At 37.6% G+C, this 18,011-nt stretch overlaps 1 protein-coding gene across 2 annotated transcripts in view; it reads right to left on the reverse strand.

Moving 5' to 3' along the window:
• The window catches only part of Edil3 (EGF like repeats and discoidin domains 3), a 415,229-nt gene extending 397,484 nt beyond the window's left edge, over positions 1–17,745 (reverse strand). For both annotated transcript variants that reach the window (XM_050119861.1, XM_050119860.1), the window contains exon 1: positions 17,618–17,745. In XM_050119861.1, the coding sequence (XP_049975818.1) occupies positions 17,618–17,684 (67 nt within the window). In that variant the 5' untranslated portion in view covers positions 17,685–17,745. The remainder of the gene's footprint in view (positions 1–17,617) is intronic.
• Positions 17,746–18,011: the final 266 nt, after the last annotated feature.

Here is an 18,011-nt window from a genome sequence, read left to right on the forward strand (position 1 = left end):
CTGTTTGAGGAGACAAATATATTCACCCTATTTGTACATTACATGATTTTTAAATTTTAAATGCATTTAAGAAGGTATAATTATGTACATTTCATCAATTTTAGGGATTAAAGATCTAGTTTTATTACAACCTTGAGTTTTTCAGTGATTGATGTGTATGTTCCAAAAGAAGAGGTAAGAGGAGAGAAATTTGGCATGTGATGGTTTTAACATGCATCAAAATGTGCTATTCATAGAGCAAAAGGCAACATACAGAAAGATTTTAGAAATGTACTGTACCATAGATAAGAAATTATAGACAACTCCTAAAACTCAGTGACACAATGCAAATATTGCCAACTATGGGCATGAACTTAAATGTTGTCAGCAGAGGATATATACAAAAGGCTAAGAGATACATAGAAAGATATTCAATGTCATTAATGCTACAGAGAATATTAAGATGAGACCATACGCATGTGCACACACACATGGACACACACAAACAAGTGAGGGTGTCTGTACAATACATAAGTATATGGTATATGTTGGGTAAGCTTATAAAATAATAGGTTTCCATACATATGATATATAACAATAATACTTGAGGCTATTTATCTTTCCTTCTGTACCTCTCTTTGAATTACCTTCCCCTTTCCTCCCAGGTAAACCTTTCACTACATTTATCGTCTTCCCTCTTCATGGCGCCTGTGCCCTCCCATCCCTTCTCTAGAGCTCCATTTTAACCCTCCTTGTTTATTTTTCTGGCTTTTGAAATTACTCCAGATTACTTACTCAAATGTAAACACTCAGAGATAGGACCCTCAAATAAGAGAGAACATTAGTGTTTGTCTTGCTGGGTGAAGAACCACACACATAGAAAAAGATAATGAAAGAGTGGGCTGAGTACTGTCCTGGTAGTTTTCTCACCAAAGTCTATCTTCATAGAATCTAAAGGTGCTGTACAAGCTACCATGAAAGAAAAGTCATCGTTAATCCTACTAAGCTATAAAACCTATGAACTACAACAATAACCCCCTAGTAAGATATCCCCAATTGTGAAATAGTGATTCTTTAAGCTTGAGAGTAATCAACAACCTTCTAATTGGATGTAGGACCCGTCCAATAGAATAGAATCAATGCTTTCCACTGTAAACGTAAGCAAAGTATCATGGCTCGAGGGGAATTAAACCTCTAGAAGAACCTACTGCTACCATTTGTCTAAATCACTGTGCTAGCTTCTTGCTGTTTCCTAAGTACTTACCCTCATACTCACACTTAACATCAGCTCCAGTCCTCATCAAGGAAGTTTTATTTTGTAGCAGATGGAAGCTGCTACAGAGATCTAGAGTTGGTGAAAAATGCATGTGACTTTTGGGTGGTAAGCTTTATCTAATACTGATGCAGCATCAATGAAAATCAGTGCAGGAAATTACACCAAAGTAAAAATAGATCTACTATTTTCATCACTGAAACACTCCTTGGCATATACTAAAGGAATCACTCCTATCCTGCTACAAAGATCTTCTCAGCCATCTTCAGTGCAAGTCTGTTCTCAATAACTCAATATCAAATGAAGAGTGGATAACTGAAACGTGGTGCATAAACAGACAGGGATTCTCCATAGCTGAAAAAAAAAATGAAGTTAGAGGCAAATGGACGGAACTGGAAATTCTTATATGGATTTATCGTCAGTTCTAGGAGTAAAGCAAGGACACTGGAAGTAGGGTACAATGACTTTTTTTTTTTTTTGGAGGGTCATGTCTTGAGTAAACAACTGGATGGAAGGATTTACTTGCTTGGCATTGGGGCATTGGGTATTTGTTGGATAGTCTCTGGCTTCTGCGGAAAGCATTATCATTCAGTATTCATAGCCCCAGTTGGTCCATCTACAACAACACTGAGGGGAATATGAGGGAAGAAGAGTCTGAAATACTGTAACAACCAGAAGACCAAAGCTCTTACAATATATGTAAATAATATATAGCTTTATAAGCAATAAGTAATAAAATATATAATAATAAATCATTTATTTCCATAAGACATCATGAATTTAACAGAGGATGGTGACACAGGGGAGCTCATGGAAGAGAGTGTATGGAAATGATGTGATCAGAACACTTACTTACAAAATTCACAAAAAATAAATAAAATAGAATGCTACCACAACATTAAGACGTCTACTGTAGTAATTCAAAATAACAAGTTATATGAAAGATGTGGGAGTATTAAAACACAAGCATACTGTTTGTGAATAAAAAATGCTGAAACTCTATGGAAACCTCTAAGTTAATTCATCATAAATCAAAAAAATAGTATTAATATAGAATGCAATAATTCCACTAGAGGAAAAAAATCATTTAACAATAGCGAAAATGTGAAGTACCCTAGGTGTCCAAGTGAGAATTAATGGCTAGGAATGAGTATATATTAGGAGTTTATACTGTCTTATAAGTGTAATTTGAGCGTATAGACAGCATGGATGTGAATTAATAACATTACACTAAGTGAATAAGTTGTGACGAAATACAAATTCTGTGTGATATGATTTCACTTATGTGAACCACGTAAGAATAGTAAAAATCATTGATGTAGAAAGTATGGTTGGGACTCCCTAAGGCCCATCATAAGGACCCTCCCAATTGCAGCAGATTCAGCCTTCCTCTTTCCTATGAACACATACAGACCCCACCCCTTCTTTGACTTATTCCAAGTCTTTGTATCAGCTGCCTATCTAGAAACACTTTCTTCTTGAGAATCTATTGGCCACACCAGGCTGGAAATCAGATCAGTGTCTCACTCAGCCAACATCACTGATTTCCTCATGTGGAAGATGAGAATTAGAAAAGAGGACCTTGGAACACTATGCCTTAAATGTGATGTCTCCATCAATCCCCTTCCTGTAGGATTCAAGGAAATCTTTAGAAGAGGAGTCAGAAAGATTACAAGAGTCAAGGGGCATGAAATATATATAGCAAGGAAACAGTGTCTCCCAGACACAGCAGGACTGACCACATGTGAACTCACAGAGGCTGTGGACACATGTACAGGGTCTGCACAGGTTTAAGTCAGATGGAGTCTCAGTGCTGAGAGAGGAAGTAGAGACAAACCTACAGCCTTCTTCCCTAACAGAGAAGTGTTCTCCAAGTGTTAAGCATTAACAAAGAAAAACTCGTTTTCACCAAAGGAGTCTCACTAGGAATACAAACAATGGTTAAGGACAGGTGCATGTCCCACAGTAGTAGAAGGTAAGCAGAAAATGAACTCAGTTGCCTTCCTTCCTTCTTTTCCTCCTTCCTTTCTTCCTTTCTCCTTCCCTCCCTCCCTCCTTCCCCACTCACTCACTCTCTCCCTCCCTCACCACTCCCTCCCTCCCTAGCCACTCTCTCTCCTACCCTGCTTTTCTCCCCTCTCTCTCCTTCCCTTCCTCCCTCCCTACCTACCTCCCTACTCAAGGTCTCCTTCCCTCCCTTTGTCCCTCTTTCTCTTCTTCCCTCCCTTTCCCCCCTCTCTCTCCTTCCTTCCCTTTCTCCCACCTCTCTCCTTTCCTTCCTACCTCTATCCCCCCTCCCTCCTTCCTTGTTTTTTGGTTGTTTGCTTTGTTATTTTTGTTGTTGTTTTGGGTTTTTTTTTGCCTTAATTTTTTTAAAAAAAAATATTATGGTTTCCATTTTTTTGATTTTATGTTCTCTGTGTGTGTTTACATAATGTTCCTGTTTTCTTATTTTATGTTTGTTTATATATTCTGTTTTGCTTAAAATTTTAATGCCTTTTTCTAAAAGAAGGAGAAAGAGAATGAAGGTGTGGAGTTGAATGTGAATGAAAGTCGTGAGGATATGGGGGCAGATGAGGGAGGGGAAACTATGATCAGAACAGATTGTTCGCAAAATTATATTCAATAAAAAATTAGAGCTGGAGACATAAAACAGAAACTATGATTGACTAGAGAATGTGAGAAGAGAGTGAGGAAGACCAAGAGTCATTATTTTATTTGTATATGATTTTAACTTTACAAGATGAAGATGGCACTGCAGATTGAGTTCTGACAGTAAACCTAACATGCATTGAGAGAAAAGTTTAGGCAATGTGCATTTTATCAACATAAAATAGAAACAAAAACCTATGTGGTATGTCCTACTTCGTGTCAAACATAATATGTGGAAATATTTATTTTGAAAGGTCTCTACATAATGCCTAATTCCACCATTAAATAGTTTTATTGCAATGACCCTACAATTGCTATGCATTCAAAAGTAAAAAAAAAAAAACTTTAAATGTATTTTAAATAAGAGTAAGAAATTAGTTCTCTTACCTGAATTAAAAACATAAAAACCTTCCAAGCTTATTTCTTGTCACACGAAAAAGCAAACATTATATACTTTTACCATTTTTACTCTGTACAAACCTTTCTAGAGAGAAATTTCCTTTTACACTTTCAAGTTGAGTGTGGAAATCTCATCATTACTGGAGTTACAAGGACATATATAAAGGACAGCCAAACTGTGATGGCCCGAGGGAGTACACAACACTTTGAAGTGACATCCAGCTTGCCATCACACACACAGTTATAAACAGAGCTGTTTCCAGAGCTTTGAGATCCTCGGCAGACAAAGCTGCCAGGTGCTATCTTTAGTTTTCTGCCAACAACTTTAGGGTTCAGCACTCACAGGACGTGGTGGGAGGAGGAACAGAAGCCATATATACAGGAAAGTTATTTCTGGTAGAATTTAAGATATCAATTGTCCAGCAGTTAAAATGACTGCCTGCAGCCTTTTCCTCACAATTAAAAGTGCCCCCAAATATTTTTGTTTTGTGACATATGCTTTTATTAACTCTTTGTTGTGTGATTACATTTGAAATTCTCCATTTATCCATATACAGTCCCAGCTATTTGTTCAGTTAGATAACAACTGAACATTAACCTTCTTTTTAAAAATGTCCAAAAATTAGAAACTTATATGAAAACTAGACCATGTATGGGGAAGTTAGCAAACATTAATTTAATGTTTACTACTAAAACATGGGATTAGAGATATACATACTTTAAGTAACAAAAAGGTGTTTATTATGCCTTCTTCAAACTTAAAGACAACAAGACAGATACATTAAGGGAATTCAAGGTGATTAGATAACAAATTTAAAGTATAGAGTACTTGAACATATTTCTGGAGTATGAAGTGTGAATATGTGTATGTGTATGCATGCATGTATATGGATATGTGTATGGATGTACGTGTGTGTGTGTCTGTCTGTCTGTGTAATCTGGGTAACAGCATAAACTTTAGGGAGAAAATTTATTAGCATTTCTCTAGTTAATAATGTTTTGTGAAATAAATATGGCAGGAAATAGGGGACAGCCAGAAATAGATATAGAAGTAGATAAAATTATATATAAATAGAGGTGAGTGATGGCTTTATGATAATAATGAAAGGCCTCAAAAGAAAAAAAATTACAAAATTAAAAGTTAACAGTAGGCATCTGCGCATTATATTACTGTTTACATGCATGAAGAAGCAACATATAGCATGTTGACATCTTCAGGTAAAGAATCTAATTTTAGCTGGACGGTGGTGATGCATGCCTTTAATGCCAGCACTCAGGAGGCAGAGGCAGGCAGATCTCTGTGAGTTCGAGGCCAGCCTGGTCTACAAGAGCTAGTTCCAGGACAGGAACCAAAAGCTACGGAAAAACCCTGTCTCGAAAAAAAAATCTAATTCCAACATTCATGGCAGGAGAGCACATATCACAAAATAATAATAAAATACACCAAATACAGAGCAGAATCCTTTAAGTAAAATTGCAGTGAAAGCAAGTGTATAAGATACAATTGTAAGAAAGGACTTGTGGCTTACCTGTGTATTATATATAAAGTGATCAGCTCCAAGAAAAATCAAGTAAACATATAGTAAACAACATATTAAAAATTAACTGTTAGTTTCAAAATTTTAAAAATGAAGATAAGTGTCTATTACAGTGCTTTAAGTAAGCATATTAATGGAATTTTCTGTTGAAACAGGCAATCTTGTGTATAAATAAGTAGGCTAGTAGTAGGATGGATTTCCAACCAAACCACTAAAATGATGAAAGCAACAGCTGGTAAGGATCACATAAGGCAGGAAAATATGTCCCGTTCCAGCATCCAGATAATAAGGGAGAAACATTATTGTTTATGAATATTTGAAGCAGGTAAATTTAAGGATCAAAGAATCTTTCTGTATATTAAGGAAATTCATTAAAACGGTGGAAATTACATTAATTCTTTTCTGTAAGAATAATTTAGACCAAGAATTAGGGCCACCAATCTGATATGACATCTCCTGTAACCACTAAATATTGACCTCAAAATACACAGAAACTAGTCCTCCGGATGGAAAGTGGGTCAGGGAACAACTGCAGAAATCTCTCTATGCCCCCAGCTGAGCACTAAATTTAGAAAAAATACTTTTGTGGATTTGAGGTATTTCTTTAATTATGCTTCAGTAAAATGATTCCTGAATATAAATTTATCAGGCCTATCCTTGATGCTATTAAACCACGATGATGTCAGCGTACCGTCTTACCTTTCCAGTATATAAACCTTTAGATTTCTTTAAAGTTTAAGAAAAGTTGCTTTGTATAAACACATAAAGCCTCTCTATTTCTGAGATAATTCAACTACTGTACATTTAATGTGCCAAATCTCTAGGCTAAGGATTGTGGGAAAGGGAAATACCTGGACCAGTCTAATAAATCAACTCCCCTTTGAGTCACTATTTACTTTTCCAGCCTCTAACTACATAACATTGTTTCTCACACAAACATTCAGATTTGAAAAAGCACAGTGTCTTTTCCAGACTGTTCTGTTTCCTTCCCTGCTAAAAGTCAGTGAGTTGGAACTCATGGCATTCATCTTTACTTCCTGCTATGTCTACTTTATGTCTTCCTGATGGTTACCACATCCCCTCATTCCTAACTAACTATTCCCCTCTTTTCTCATCCTTCCCACCATTTCTCATCACACATATATTTTGTTTGTATCACCCTTATATACATGACTTTTCAAATAATTGACTTGCTTCTTGAGACTTTTTCTTCCATTTTGTCTTCAGTCTTCCTTCTACTTATTCCCATGGTTGTGCTCCAAAATTTGTAATTGGCAAAATTACTCTCATATTGCATTCCGTACAATGACTCTATATTCTTAGTTAATCTGCCTCTTCTTTTCTGCTTCATTTCTCTCCAGAGTCCCATTAAACCTTAGCCAAACTCAGACTTATGGAATGTGGATCTTACAGTCTCTCTTTTCTCTCTGTCTTTTAAAAATATATTTATTGATTTACTTACATCCTGACCACAGCCTCCCCTCCCTTCTCTCCTCCCACGACTTCCCTTAACTCCCCCTCCTCCATATTCTCTCAGAAAGGGGCAGGCTCCCATGGGCATCTGCAAAGCGTGGCATATCAACCTGCCTTAAGATCAAGCACCTACCCCTCTATTCTGACTTGGCAAGGCAATCCAGCATGAGGAATCAGTTCCCCAAAGTCAGCCAAAGCACCAGGGATGAAAATATATTAGCACCAATTAGCGTTGGACAGGAACAGAACTTTGGAAATGACTTTATTTATGTTTGATGATGTCAAAAGTAGTGAAATCATCCAGGCAACTAAATCAATGGAGAAATTCTTCATGAGTGATTTTTTTCCCCAAGATGATTAAATGCAGTGACCAGGTAGGGGAAGAAGAGCAATAGGAGAAAAAATTACTGTGGTGACCACAAATGGAAGTACAGAACGTGGAAAATGAAAGGCAGAAATTGAGGCATGGAAGGATGAGAAATGCAAAACACTTGCAGCTGAGTGATTTCAGTTTATCAAAAATTCTACTGACGGATGTTTCTAGACATTATCTCAATCACAGAGATGGCAACCATCAGAGGTAGGCATGAACAGATGGATCTCATTTGGTGATATGATATGAGGGGACGGGTGACAGAGCAATACGAAGATAGTAAGAGCTACTGAAAGCACTTGGAATACTTTTGGAAAATGAACACCAGCCAACATCTTATCTTCTCATTCTAAAAACTGAGGACAAAGCAGAACTCCTACCTACCTTAGTCAGAGATGTGTGACAGTTGTGGGCAGCTGGAATCAATCACAAGCCCTCCCTCTTCTGTGAAGGGAAGGTCATTGGAGCTATTAGATCTCAAGTTCTCTTTGAATTGTTATTATAATGCTGGGGAAAGATGTCAGAGCCTTGGCATGCTTCTAATCTTCCTTAGGCTTTAGATTGTTTTGTTGTTGTTGTTTTTAATAAACAAATAAAGTAAATTATGTCCCGGTGTTGTCTGTAGAAAACTTAAGATGGTGTTGGATCCCTAGAACTGGAGTTACAGACGGATTGTATGAGCCACCAAATGGGTGAGGGAAGTTTTTGTCTTTTGGGGTAAATGCTCTTAGCCAATGAGAATCTCTTCAGCTCTAATTATTAAAGACAGTGTCACACTGTGTAGCCTTGAATTTGTGATACTCCTGTTTCCTCCTCAATGTATGGACTACAGCATGTGCCACAATACCTGGTCATTTTTTTATTAGGTTATATAGAAACAAAATTAAATGAGGGTGCTTTAGATATAGATTTGTCACACATATGTTTATGGTAAGTTAAAAACTTTTATTAAAGCAACAAAAAATAAAAACTGTGTTGTCTTTCAAAATCACTTTGCACTATGTTATGTAATTGAAATTCCAGAAAAATTAAATCACTATACATTGTGTTCAATAACACTGAATTCAAACATAGGATTGGCAGAATTCTAAAAGACAATCATAAAAATCATGCTAGGATTAAACTGAATGGCAGGATTTGGCCAAAACTCTATGTTGTGAACCATTTCCCAAGGATTCCTTTTCTGCTGCCAACCTCAGTATCATTAATAGCCATGTGTACTAAAGGACACATTGTTAACTCTTTTTGTCTAAAGAGAAATTTAGTTCATTTCTACAAAAGGGGAAGGCTTTATGACACTTTTCTTTTTAAATTTTAACTTATTATAATTTTCTTTTAAAATTATTTAATATTTTAAATAATTCCCCAAGTATACATTTCATTTTCTAAAACAATAATATATTAATTGGTTGTTGGATAGGGTATATGTGTTTATTAAATAATAAAATTAGAATATATCTATATGATATGCAGTATATAACTTATTGCCATACAAGGTCATTTGGAAGTTACAGGGAAAAGTGTAGATTTGATCTAGAACATTTTTGAAGTTTTCAAATAAACTTTATTATAAGACAATTGCAAGGAAATAAAACATTGAACACCCAAATTAACCAGTCCCAAATTCTCTATGACTTAATGACTGTATATATAACTATAATTGCCATCAAAATGGAAGCTATGAAGCTTCACATTGAAATTTTAGATTTACAATATTAAGTTTATTTTATTCAACTGGCCACTAACAATGAAAATATCTCCATACCTATGTTCATTCCTTTCTCGTGCCCGGATATATTATTTGCCTACTTTCTTCATGTTGTACTTTACTTCCTAATTTACAGATGACTTAGTCCTATGTGATAATGGAAGTTATCTTTATATTTATTTTATTATTCATTTGTCAAATAAGTAGTGCTTGCCTGGTTGAGTTAGGAGAATCATAACTGGTAACACTAACAGAGCAATATGTAGGATGCATCTCTTAGACTTATTTACCCTACTTCACAAACATTGCTCAGTAAAAGACTCTTGTTGACTTGACTACAATGATGCTCATGTTGTCATGGTGGCAGTCTTCATATAAAAAGACAGAAGAATAAAAAGTAGGATTATGACTAAACAATCTTAGCTTTTTTAGAAAATTGCAGATACAAAGAGCACCAGAACATGTGTCTAATAAAGGAATCTTTTGTGTTGTAGTCACATTTTTCTGAATTGAAGACATAAGAAGCATAAAAGCCCCTTATATCCTGTCTGTTATTAACAGCATTCTTTCTAAACCAGTGCACTCTCTTCCAGAAGAGTTAAAAAGTACGTTAAAGGAGATTCATTCTATACACAGATTGTACGAAATGGTTACATATAATGAGGAACATGCACTTTTAGGTTTTCAGAAACTGTCTTTGACCTGTGTGTGTGTGTGTGTGTGTGTGTGTGTGTGTTTGTGTCTGTGTGTCTGTGTGTGTGTAGAGTGCTATTCAAAATGTGCACTTACAAGGCTGGAGAACCTTGGCAGGTAAGAGCCCATGTTGTCTTTGTATAGGATTCAGGTTAGTTCCTACAATCCCATAAGTCAGTTCTAGGGGAACTGACAACCACTCTTGGCTGCTGTGGTCTCCAAACACACACATAATTCACATACACACGTGAAGAAAATATAAACATGGTGCAGGAGAACTGTCTGTATCCTGTCAATTACATTTTAAATAAACGCTGGTTGGCCAGGCAGGAAATATAGGCGGGAAAATCAGACAGGAAGTAAAAATGATGTAATGAGAACAGGAGAATTCTGGGAAGGAGGAAGTTGATTCCTCCCACACCTGCCCAGATCACCGAAGCAGCAGGACATGATCTGCCTCACTGAAAAAAGGTACTGAGCCACATGGCTAACATAGATCAGGAAAATGGACTAATCAAGATGTGAGAGTTAGCCAGTGAATGCTAGAGCTAATGGGCCAATCAGCTTATAATTTATGGAGACCTATGTGTGATTTTCTTTGGGGCTAAACAGTTGTGGGGTAAAGGGCAGGACAGAAACAACAAACAAGCCAGGGCCCTGCTCTTGTTACATAAACATGAACATAAAATAAAAATATATGAATTTAAAATAATAATAATAAAAAGCCAAATGTGTATTTACTTTCTAAAAACAGTGAGTGTGTATGGTTGTGGGTGATATATCCATGCAATATAAGAAACATTAAAAACCCATTTTGATGTTTTTGTAACTGTTGATTTGTTGTTTTACCTATAGTATGGTAATTCACTAAGGTGAAGAGAGTATTGTATCAATAAATGAGAATTTGGAATAAAAATATTAAAGCATCTGAATGGTGAGCTGCTTTTGTTTCTTATTATAAAACATTCCAAGATTATACACATACATGTGTATATATATAGGAAAAATAATGTGATTACAATTGGAGAAACACATATGGTGGCAAAAGATTAACACATATTTATGAATGACAGACATACTCAACCCAGAAACATTACTATTATAACAAAGGAAATTGATCCATTTGTTTAAAAATATATTCTTCAATTTAATATTTCCACTTGACTATTTGGGATTTTCTTGCTCAAATGTCAGGAAAACATTTTACTATGGCTGACCTCATAATCTCCAGTATGAGCAAAATCTAAACAGTCATCGTGAGTTCAGTAGAGGAAGGGACTTAAGGGATTATTTTTCATTCTAAAAATAAACCACTTTGTCAAATACAAAGCAGAAACCTTCAGGACTGTACAGCAACCTAATCCCATTTAAAGATTGCCTCCAACCTAAGCCCATCTCATGTCACAAGAGAGGAAACAAGGGCCTTCCTACTTATGAATAAATAAGTGATCAGTCACTTGGATACAGAACCGTTTCAGAGAGCAGAAGGAATAGAGGAAGTGTGTCTTTCAGCATAGTAACAATCTCATCCTGAAATGCTGTAGTGTGTCAGAGCCTTCACTGACACTCTTCTAGTTAAATCTCTATGTTCACTGACACACAGGCATCCATGTTGGACAACCAAAACTGTCACTACCTTTGTATCAGTACATGATTAAATGGATAGCAGTAGTACATTGTCTTCAGAAATGTAGCCCAATATCTTTAAGTCACCTTATCTGAATTCTGAAACCGACTATTTTTCTGTAAAGAAAAATTGTTTCCTATCAACTTCATTTGATTATTCTAGGTAAAATTTTACAAAAAAAAAGTTTTCTATAGAATAGTTACCTAGCTAGTACATTTCTCAGATGTTTAACTCCTTCACAATAAAGCAGATTTCTTAAACATATTGCAGAAAAATATTTTATCATATATGTATGTGTGTGTGTGTGTGTGTGTGTGTGTAAATGCTTCAATGCTTTTATACCCACAAATGATTACAGAAAGTTAGTCAGGGAATTTCAAAGTCAAGGTAAACATATTTTAAAAATAGAATATCTAATCTAAATCCCAAATGTGAATTCCATGCTGTGTGGTCAAGAGTTTCTCATTCTTTCCTCTATGTTTTCAACTATGTGTTCCGTGGATAGAGCTGTGAGCAAGTGACTTCTGCACTGTTAGCCACACATATTTAACTGCCCAGTTGACAGTTTTAGGCAAGACTTTGTGATCAAAGTGAGCAATACAACCCTTGAGTTGTTCTTCAATTCAGATACTAATTGATAGTCACTGTTCTAAGTCTCAGGGATTGAGAAAGAGGGCACCGTGCTCTCATTTTCAGTTTTCTTCTTCCAAAAATAAAAATGACAAAATCATAGTGTTTTGTAACTGTACGATCTTTTAATAATGATGAAGAAAGGTCAAATTGATTTTGTCTTGAATGTTGTTTCCTAGTTACAACCCACCAAAGTAGTGGGAGGGAGAAGAAAAAAGTAAAATGGGAAAGACAGAATTGAGCATATTCTTCCTGACTTTAGGAAGTGTTAGCACAGAAATAATGCCACTGAAAATAGATCTGATATGTTAATGGCACATAAAATTTTGACATAACTAATAGCAATAATATGATAGTAAATATGTAATACATATTTAAAGAATATATCAACAGATGAAAAGGAACAAAAGTATGATAAATATAAATTAAAATTAATTTTGAGTATCTTATAGACATTGTTAAATAATAGCCATATTATATGTATTAAAACTGCCTGAAAGGTATAAAGACAATGACTAATCTACCTGTATTTAGTCCCCTTTGGCCATATTCTTTATATTAAAGAATTGCAAGTTCTGCAAAGGCACCACTGTAGAAAAAGGATAGGCACTCAGAATTTTCCATATAACAGATGTGTACAAAGACGGATGAATGTGTAAATACATGTAAATCGGTATAGCAGAACAGGAAGTTATACATATGAAACAGAGTAGGCACGGAGAAGAAACTTAGAAATCATGCTAGAAATTCCAGGAATAATTGTTTGGCCACAAGTCCATCCACATTCTATGTCTATTTCCTTGGAAGGCACTAACAAACACCTTGGGAAAGTAATGGGTTCCCCAAAGTGTAAGATTTTTGTTTGTGCACCAGTGACTCTAAGTTAAAATTCTACAGGTAATGGTATCAGTCCTGATAATTTACCCTTTCTGTCTTTCTCAAGGACGGAAGAGAAATATCATTTGTTTCATAGACAGTATAAAGTATTTTATGTAGATTTGCAGACTAATATCTTTTATTTATCTCTTTTGCTTCTTTCAAAGGTCTTTAAAAAATATCTGCATTGATTATTCTGACACCTGCTGGTGAGGGCACAGTGGATTTCAATTTTTTCCCTTCCACAACTATGGAACCAACCGTTTTCCTGCATATATTCAGAAACAATTAAGTGGTGATTTTTAGCATCCATAGTAACTACACAAAACCTTTTAATTTTACCCCCACTTCACAATGGCCTTCCTTTGAATTTGTATTGCACATATTGCACAGGCTGTGAAAAGGCACAAGACAGGAAAAAATATGCTGGTCTTCTTCCTAAAATCACAGCTAAAATCTCAATAAGAATAATAACATGACTGCTTTTATAGCTTTAAAGAAATGTTCCAAATTTCCAACTAGTTAGCTAATAAAAAGAGCAAATTGATAGCTATGATAGAAGTTTTTAATACAAATTGTATACCTGCAATGTTACCTATTTTTCACATTTTACCCTTTTAATTATTTATTTATTTTTGCTTTTGAGATGAGATTATGTTTTTGAAAGTTGTAACCACATCCTTCCAGTCCCCTTTGCTCCTTTCAAATCTGCCCACAAAACCCCCCCCACACACTCACAATTAATTCCTGGCTTGAACTGAGCTCAGAAGCCTATATTGGCAAGGATATGATAAAACTGTTATGCCATAAATCACACTCAAAGCTATAGCACCTGCAAGTGTGTGCAGTAAACAATACCAGCACCACCACTTTCTTACGGTTTAGAAAACTCTCCAAAGCCCTACAGAGTGTACACAAGTGATTGCATATACAGTTAATACTATTATCAGCACCCATTTAAAGGCTGAAACATCTCAAAAATAAATTACCCAATTAACAATGTTATCATAATAACTGGCTAGAAAGTAAGAGTTTGGAGTAATTTAGGCACAAAAACCCATTAAGCATGCTTCGTGGTGGTGTTTAATAGCCATGTTCTTTTACTATAATCAGGTATATTTTAATCCTGTATATTGTTAGATTTTAATGATTAGTAAAAAAATCATAACCTAGAGAGATCGGTTAACTTTATTAAAATAGTCATTGAATCCACTAGATTCTAATGTTATATAGACATTCATCTTAAGATATTTAATGAAAATACAAGCATTTTAATTTAAGGAAGTGTTCAGAAAAGCACTACAGCTGCTTATCAGGGGAAATCTTTGTAACTTTAAGATCAAGGAAGGAAGAACAAACTATATATATTTCACTTCCCCATTTTTATTTTACATATTTTCCCAAATCATAAATATTTCTAGACAAAATAGATTTGAAATGTAAGGAAACATTTAAGAAATAAAGAACTTTCTTAGCACCAAAGGTGAGGTTCTATTATATCACAGCATTGCCTGGCACAGCCCAGACGTGGGTTTCAAACTGCCACAGCAGAGTATGCTCACTTAACTGTTATCTTCGTTAGAATCTTTTAAAATTAATTTAAAATGTTTCACCTTGAATATGATGCGAGCACTTATTTCTTAAAATATAAAGTTAATGACCATGCAAATTAGGTGATGAAGACCCAAAGTACAATAGTAAAATCCCCACAGAAACCTGTTATTTCAGCTTAAACGTCACTATGCTAATCACAGAAGCCTAGCATCATCCGGAGTGAGATTCTTCAGGTATTAATTTCTTCTTATGTAGAATTAACTAAGATCACCATTGATTAAAAGATGGAAATGCAAATGCCAATGATTCATACCATTTAGTGCATATCTAGAAATTTTTAGATTGTGCCGCTTGCTTAAATACTCCAGGCACAAACTGCAGGCACAGGGACAGATTGCATAAGATGTCACGTGCTTGCTGCAACTGTATGCATGTTATTGGATTTTTTTTAAAGCAATACACAATAATGAATAATTTAGAAGTTAATAAAATATTCAATCTGACTGATCCATTGGTTTAATTTTAAACTAAAGACTACTAATAAAAGAAGTTACCTACCATTATCAAGTTCCAGGCATGAGTGCCTGTAAACTGGTATCTACACAAAGGGGAAACACTAATTCCTATAAGACATTCGATAAATTATAGATACATGATGGGGGATGGGTAAGAAAAAGAGGAGTAAAATTCAGTGCTAACACTAGCTTTAGTAAGTTTTCCAAAAGTTTAATTGTTTGAACCACCAGACAAACTCAGCTCTGCCTTTTGCAGAGGTCTGGGGAAAAAAAAAAATCAGAGAGGGACAAGTTTAACAGAAAGAGCTAAGGCATAACAATTGTTTCTTTCCCAGAAGCGTTCCTCCTCCACCCATAGGGTGGCTTAGGAAGGGAAGGACAAGTCTGCTGAAGAATGCAGGGAATAGGTTTCAAGAGCTTTGTCTAGAGGACCAAATTGGAAAGCCCAGGCATCAACTCCATGGTCCACTTGACTGGTGGCTTAAACTGTGCCCTCCGTGGGTTGGGCATCTTCAAGACCTCAGCACAGCTCTAGCAACTAGAAGTCATCTGACAAATAGAGTCACTCATTAGGTCTTCTAGCCTTCTTGTCACCTTTGATGTGGGTCAGATAGGGGCAGAGGCACCATGTGGGGGCGTGCGTGCGTGTGTGTGTGTGTGTGTGTGTGTGTGTGTGTGTGTGTGTGTGTGTGTTTGGGGTGGAAATGGAGGCGGGGATAGAAGGAGGAGAGGGAAGTGCTTTCAGCTTTTTCAGTTCAGGCATCAAAGTGCAGAAGGAATCAGACAAGAAATAAAAGGAAGGAGAAATAGCAGCTTTGGGAGCCTTTTCTTTTCCTTACCACTGGAGACTTGGCGACCTACTCCAGAATCGTTTCCATAGGCTAACCTTCACTGGAGTGGCTGCCTCTAAGAGGTAACTATCTGGGCTTTTTGGAAAAGAGAAGCAAAGAGAGATCTCACACTCACTCCTACACCCAGGGGGCGGACAAGGACCACATTGTAGGGCAATAAAAAGACCTGAAGTAGCCACCCCCTGAGTCCTGAAGGCTATAAGGGCATTTGGCCCTCAACACAGATTTCTGGAGCACAGTTCTCTAAGAGTCTAAGGCACATCGGTGGTGCATGGGTGTAGTAAAATATCCATGCAATGCCTGGTCTATTCTCAAAGGGATTCGAGTCAACGCATTTTTTTTTATCCCAAATACTTCTAAAGCCACAGCGTTTTAAACCCTTGTAGTGTATGCAGATCTCTGCTTAACGCTGTCTGTGGAGGACAATCTTACATATGGATCTCTCAGAAGAGCCGACTGTCTCCGTGAACACAGAGGCACAGACACCCCATATCTGGGAACCCCCTCTCCTCTCTCTGTTGGTTCCTGGCTCCAAGTCAGTTCCTGCTGGTAAGGTTCTGATGAGATTTTGTTTTTACAAAGCTTAATGTCTCACCGGACCTGAAAGTCACCGAGACAACTCAGCAGGAGACTCACTGAAGTACTGCATGTTTTAATGTTGTTTTATTTTATTTGCTGGTTCCTATTTACACGAAATAGGAAATTTCGTGCATGCTTAGCCATAAAAGGCATAGGCAGACCATTCCGAACAACTTTTCGGCTCCGGGGCTAGGGCCACATGAAGGTTGGTTGGCACCTTACAGCTGTCTGTTACCAAGAGTTATAGAAGGGAGTGCACCGCACCACAATGCTCAGGCCCCCTGGGGGTTAGAAGAGAGGGGAGTTGTTGAGTTGTTGTAATTGATGTCACGCGCCCAGGAGCAGGAAGGGGGAGAAAGGAAGCCAGTGAGTGAGCAAACCTCTCCCCATCTCACTGGCAGCACCAACTCTCAGTATAGGGTCCAGGCTGAGAGACCCCCTTAGCCCCAGCCCTGCGCCAGAGCACTGCAACCAGACTACCGCCCTGCGGTTATCCAAGCTGTTTGAGCACCAACTGGATGATGGCCCCGCACACTTGACACACTTGATCCTGCCAGGTCTTATCACAGCCCTACTCACTGTCGTCGACCAGCAATAGTCACATTTGCTAACCAGGGTCCTGCAGAGAAATCAGTGGCAAAGGAAGCCCAGGATGAATAGCCCCCTCCCACCCTTCAATCTTGTTTTATAGATCACACCCTCTTCCCAGACTCAGCCCGGGGCACTCTACTCGGACTTTGCTAGCACTTTCTCTGGGTATCCAGGGTGCGTCGCCTCCTCCCTGGCGCTCCCCACTCCAAGCACGCACTGAAGACCCACTGTAGTCGCTTGAGCGGCATTTCCAAAAGGCGCTTCCCGCCAGTCCCGCATCCAGCGACCCCTTCCCAGTCAACTCACCTTTGCCGAACTGGGGCACACCGAGGCTGAGTCCAAACAGAAGCCAGACAGCTACCAGGCGCTTCATGATTCCTGACGTGACCCGGAAAGGTCCGGGTCGTAGTGGAGGGCACTGTAGGCGAGGTGGCCCTGCAGGACAGCAGTAGACCCCGCCCCTGTCAGAGATTCAAGAGGACGTCTTCTTCCCGCAGCGCTTGCTCAAATTCTTGCGAAAGGGCGAATAAGAGTGATGGCCCCGGGAGAAAGGGTGTCGTCCCCCCCGCCCCCCGCTTCTTCTGCGCTGGGGTGCGCGGAGGTGGATGCGCTGGAGAGCGACTGGAGCTCAGTGGGCGCTGCGGGTGGGTCCTGGTCTAGGCGCTGCGGGCGGAGCGAGGGCTCCCTGGGTTCCCGGCTC

This window comes from Alexandromys fortis, unplaced genomic scaffold (genome assembly GCF_014885135.2).
Source record: "Alexandromys fortis isolate MF-2015 unplaced genomic scaffold, M_Fortis_MF-2015_v1.1 scaffold_132, whole genome shotgun sequence".
Classification (NCBI taxonomy): Eukaryota; Metazoa; Chordata; class Mammalia; order Rodentia; family Cricetidae; genus Alexandromys; species Alexandromys fortis.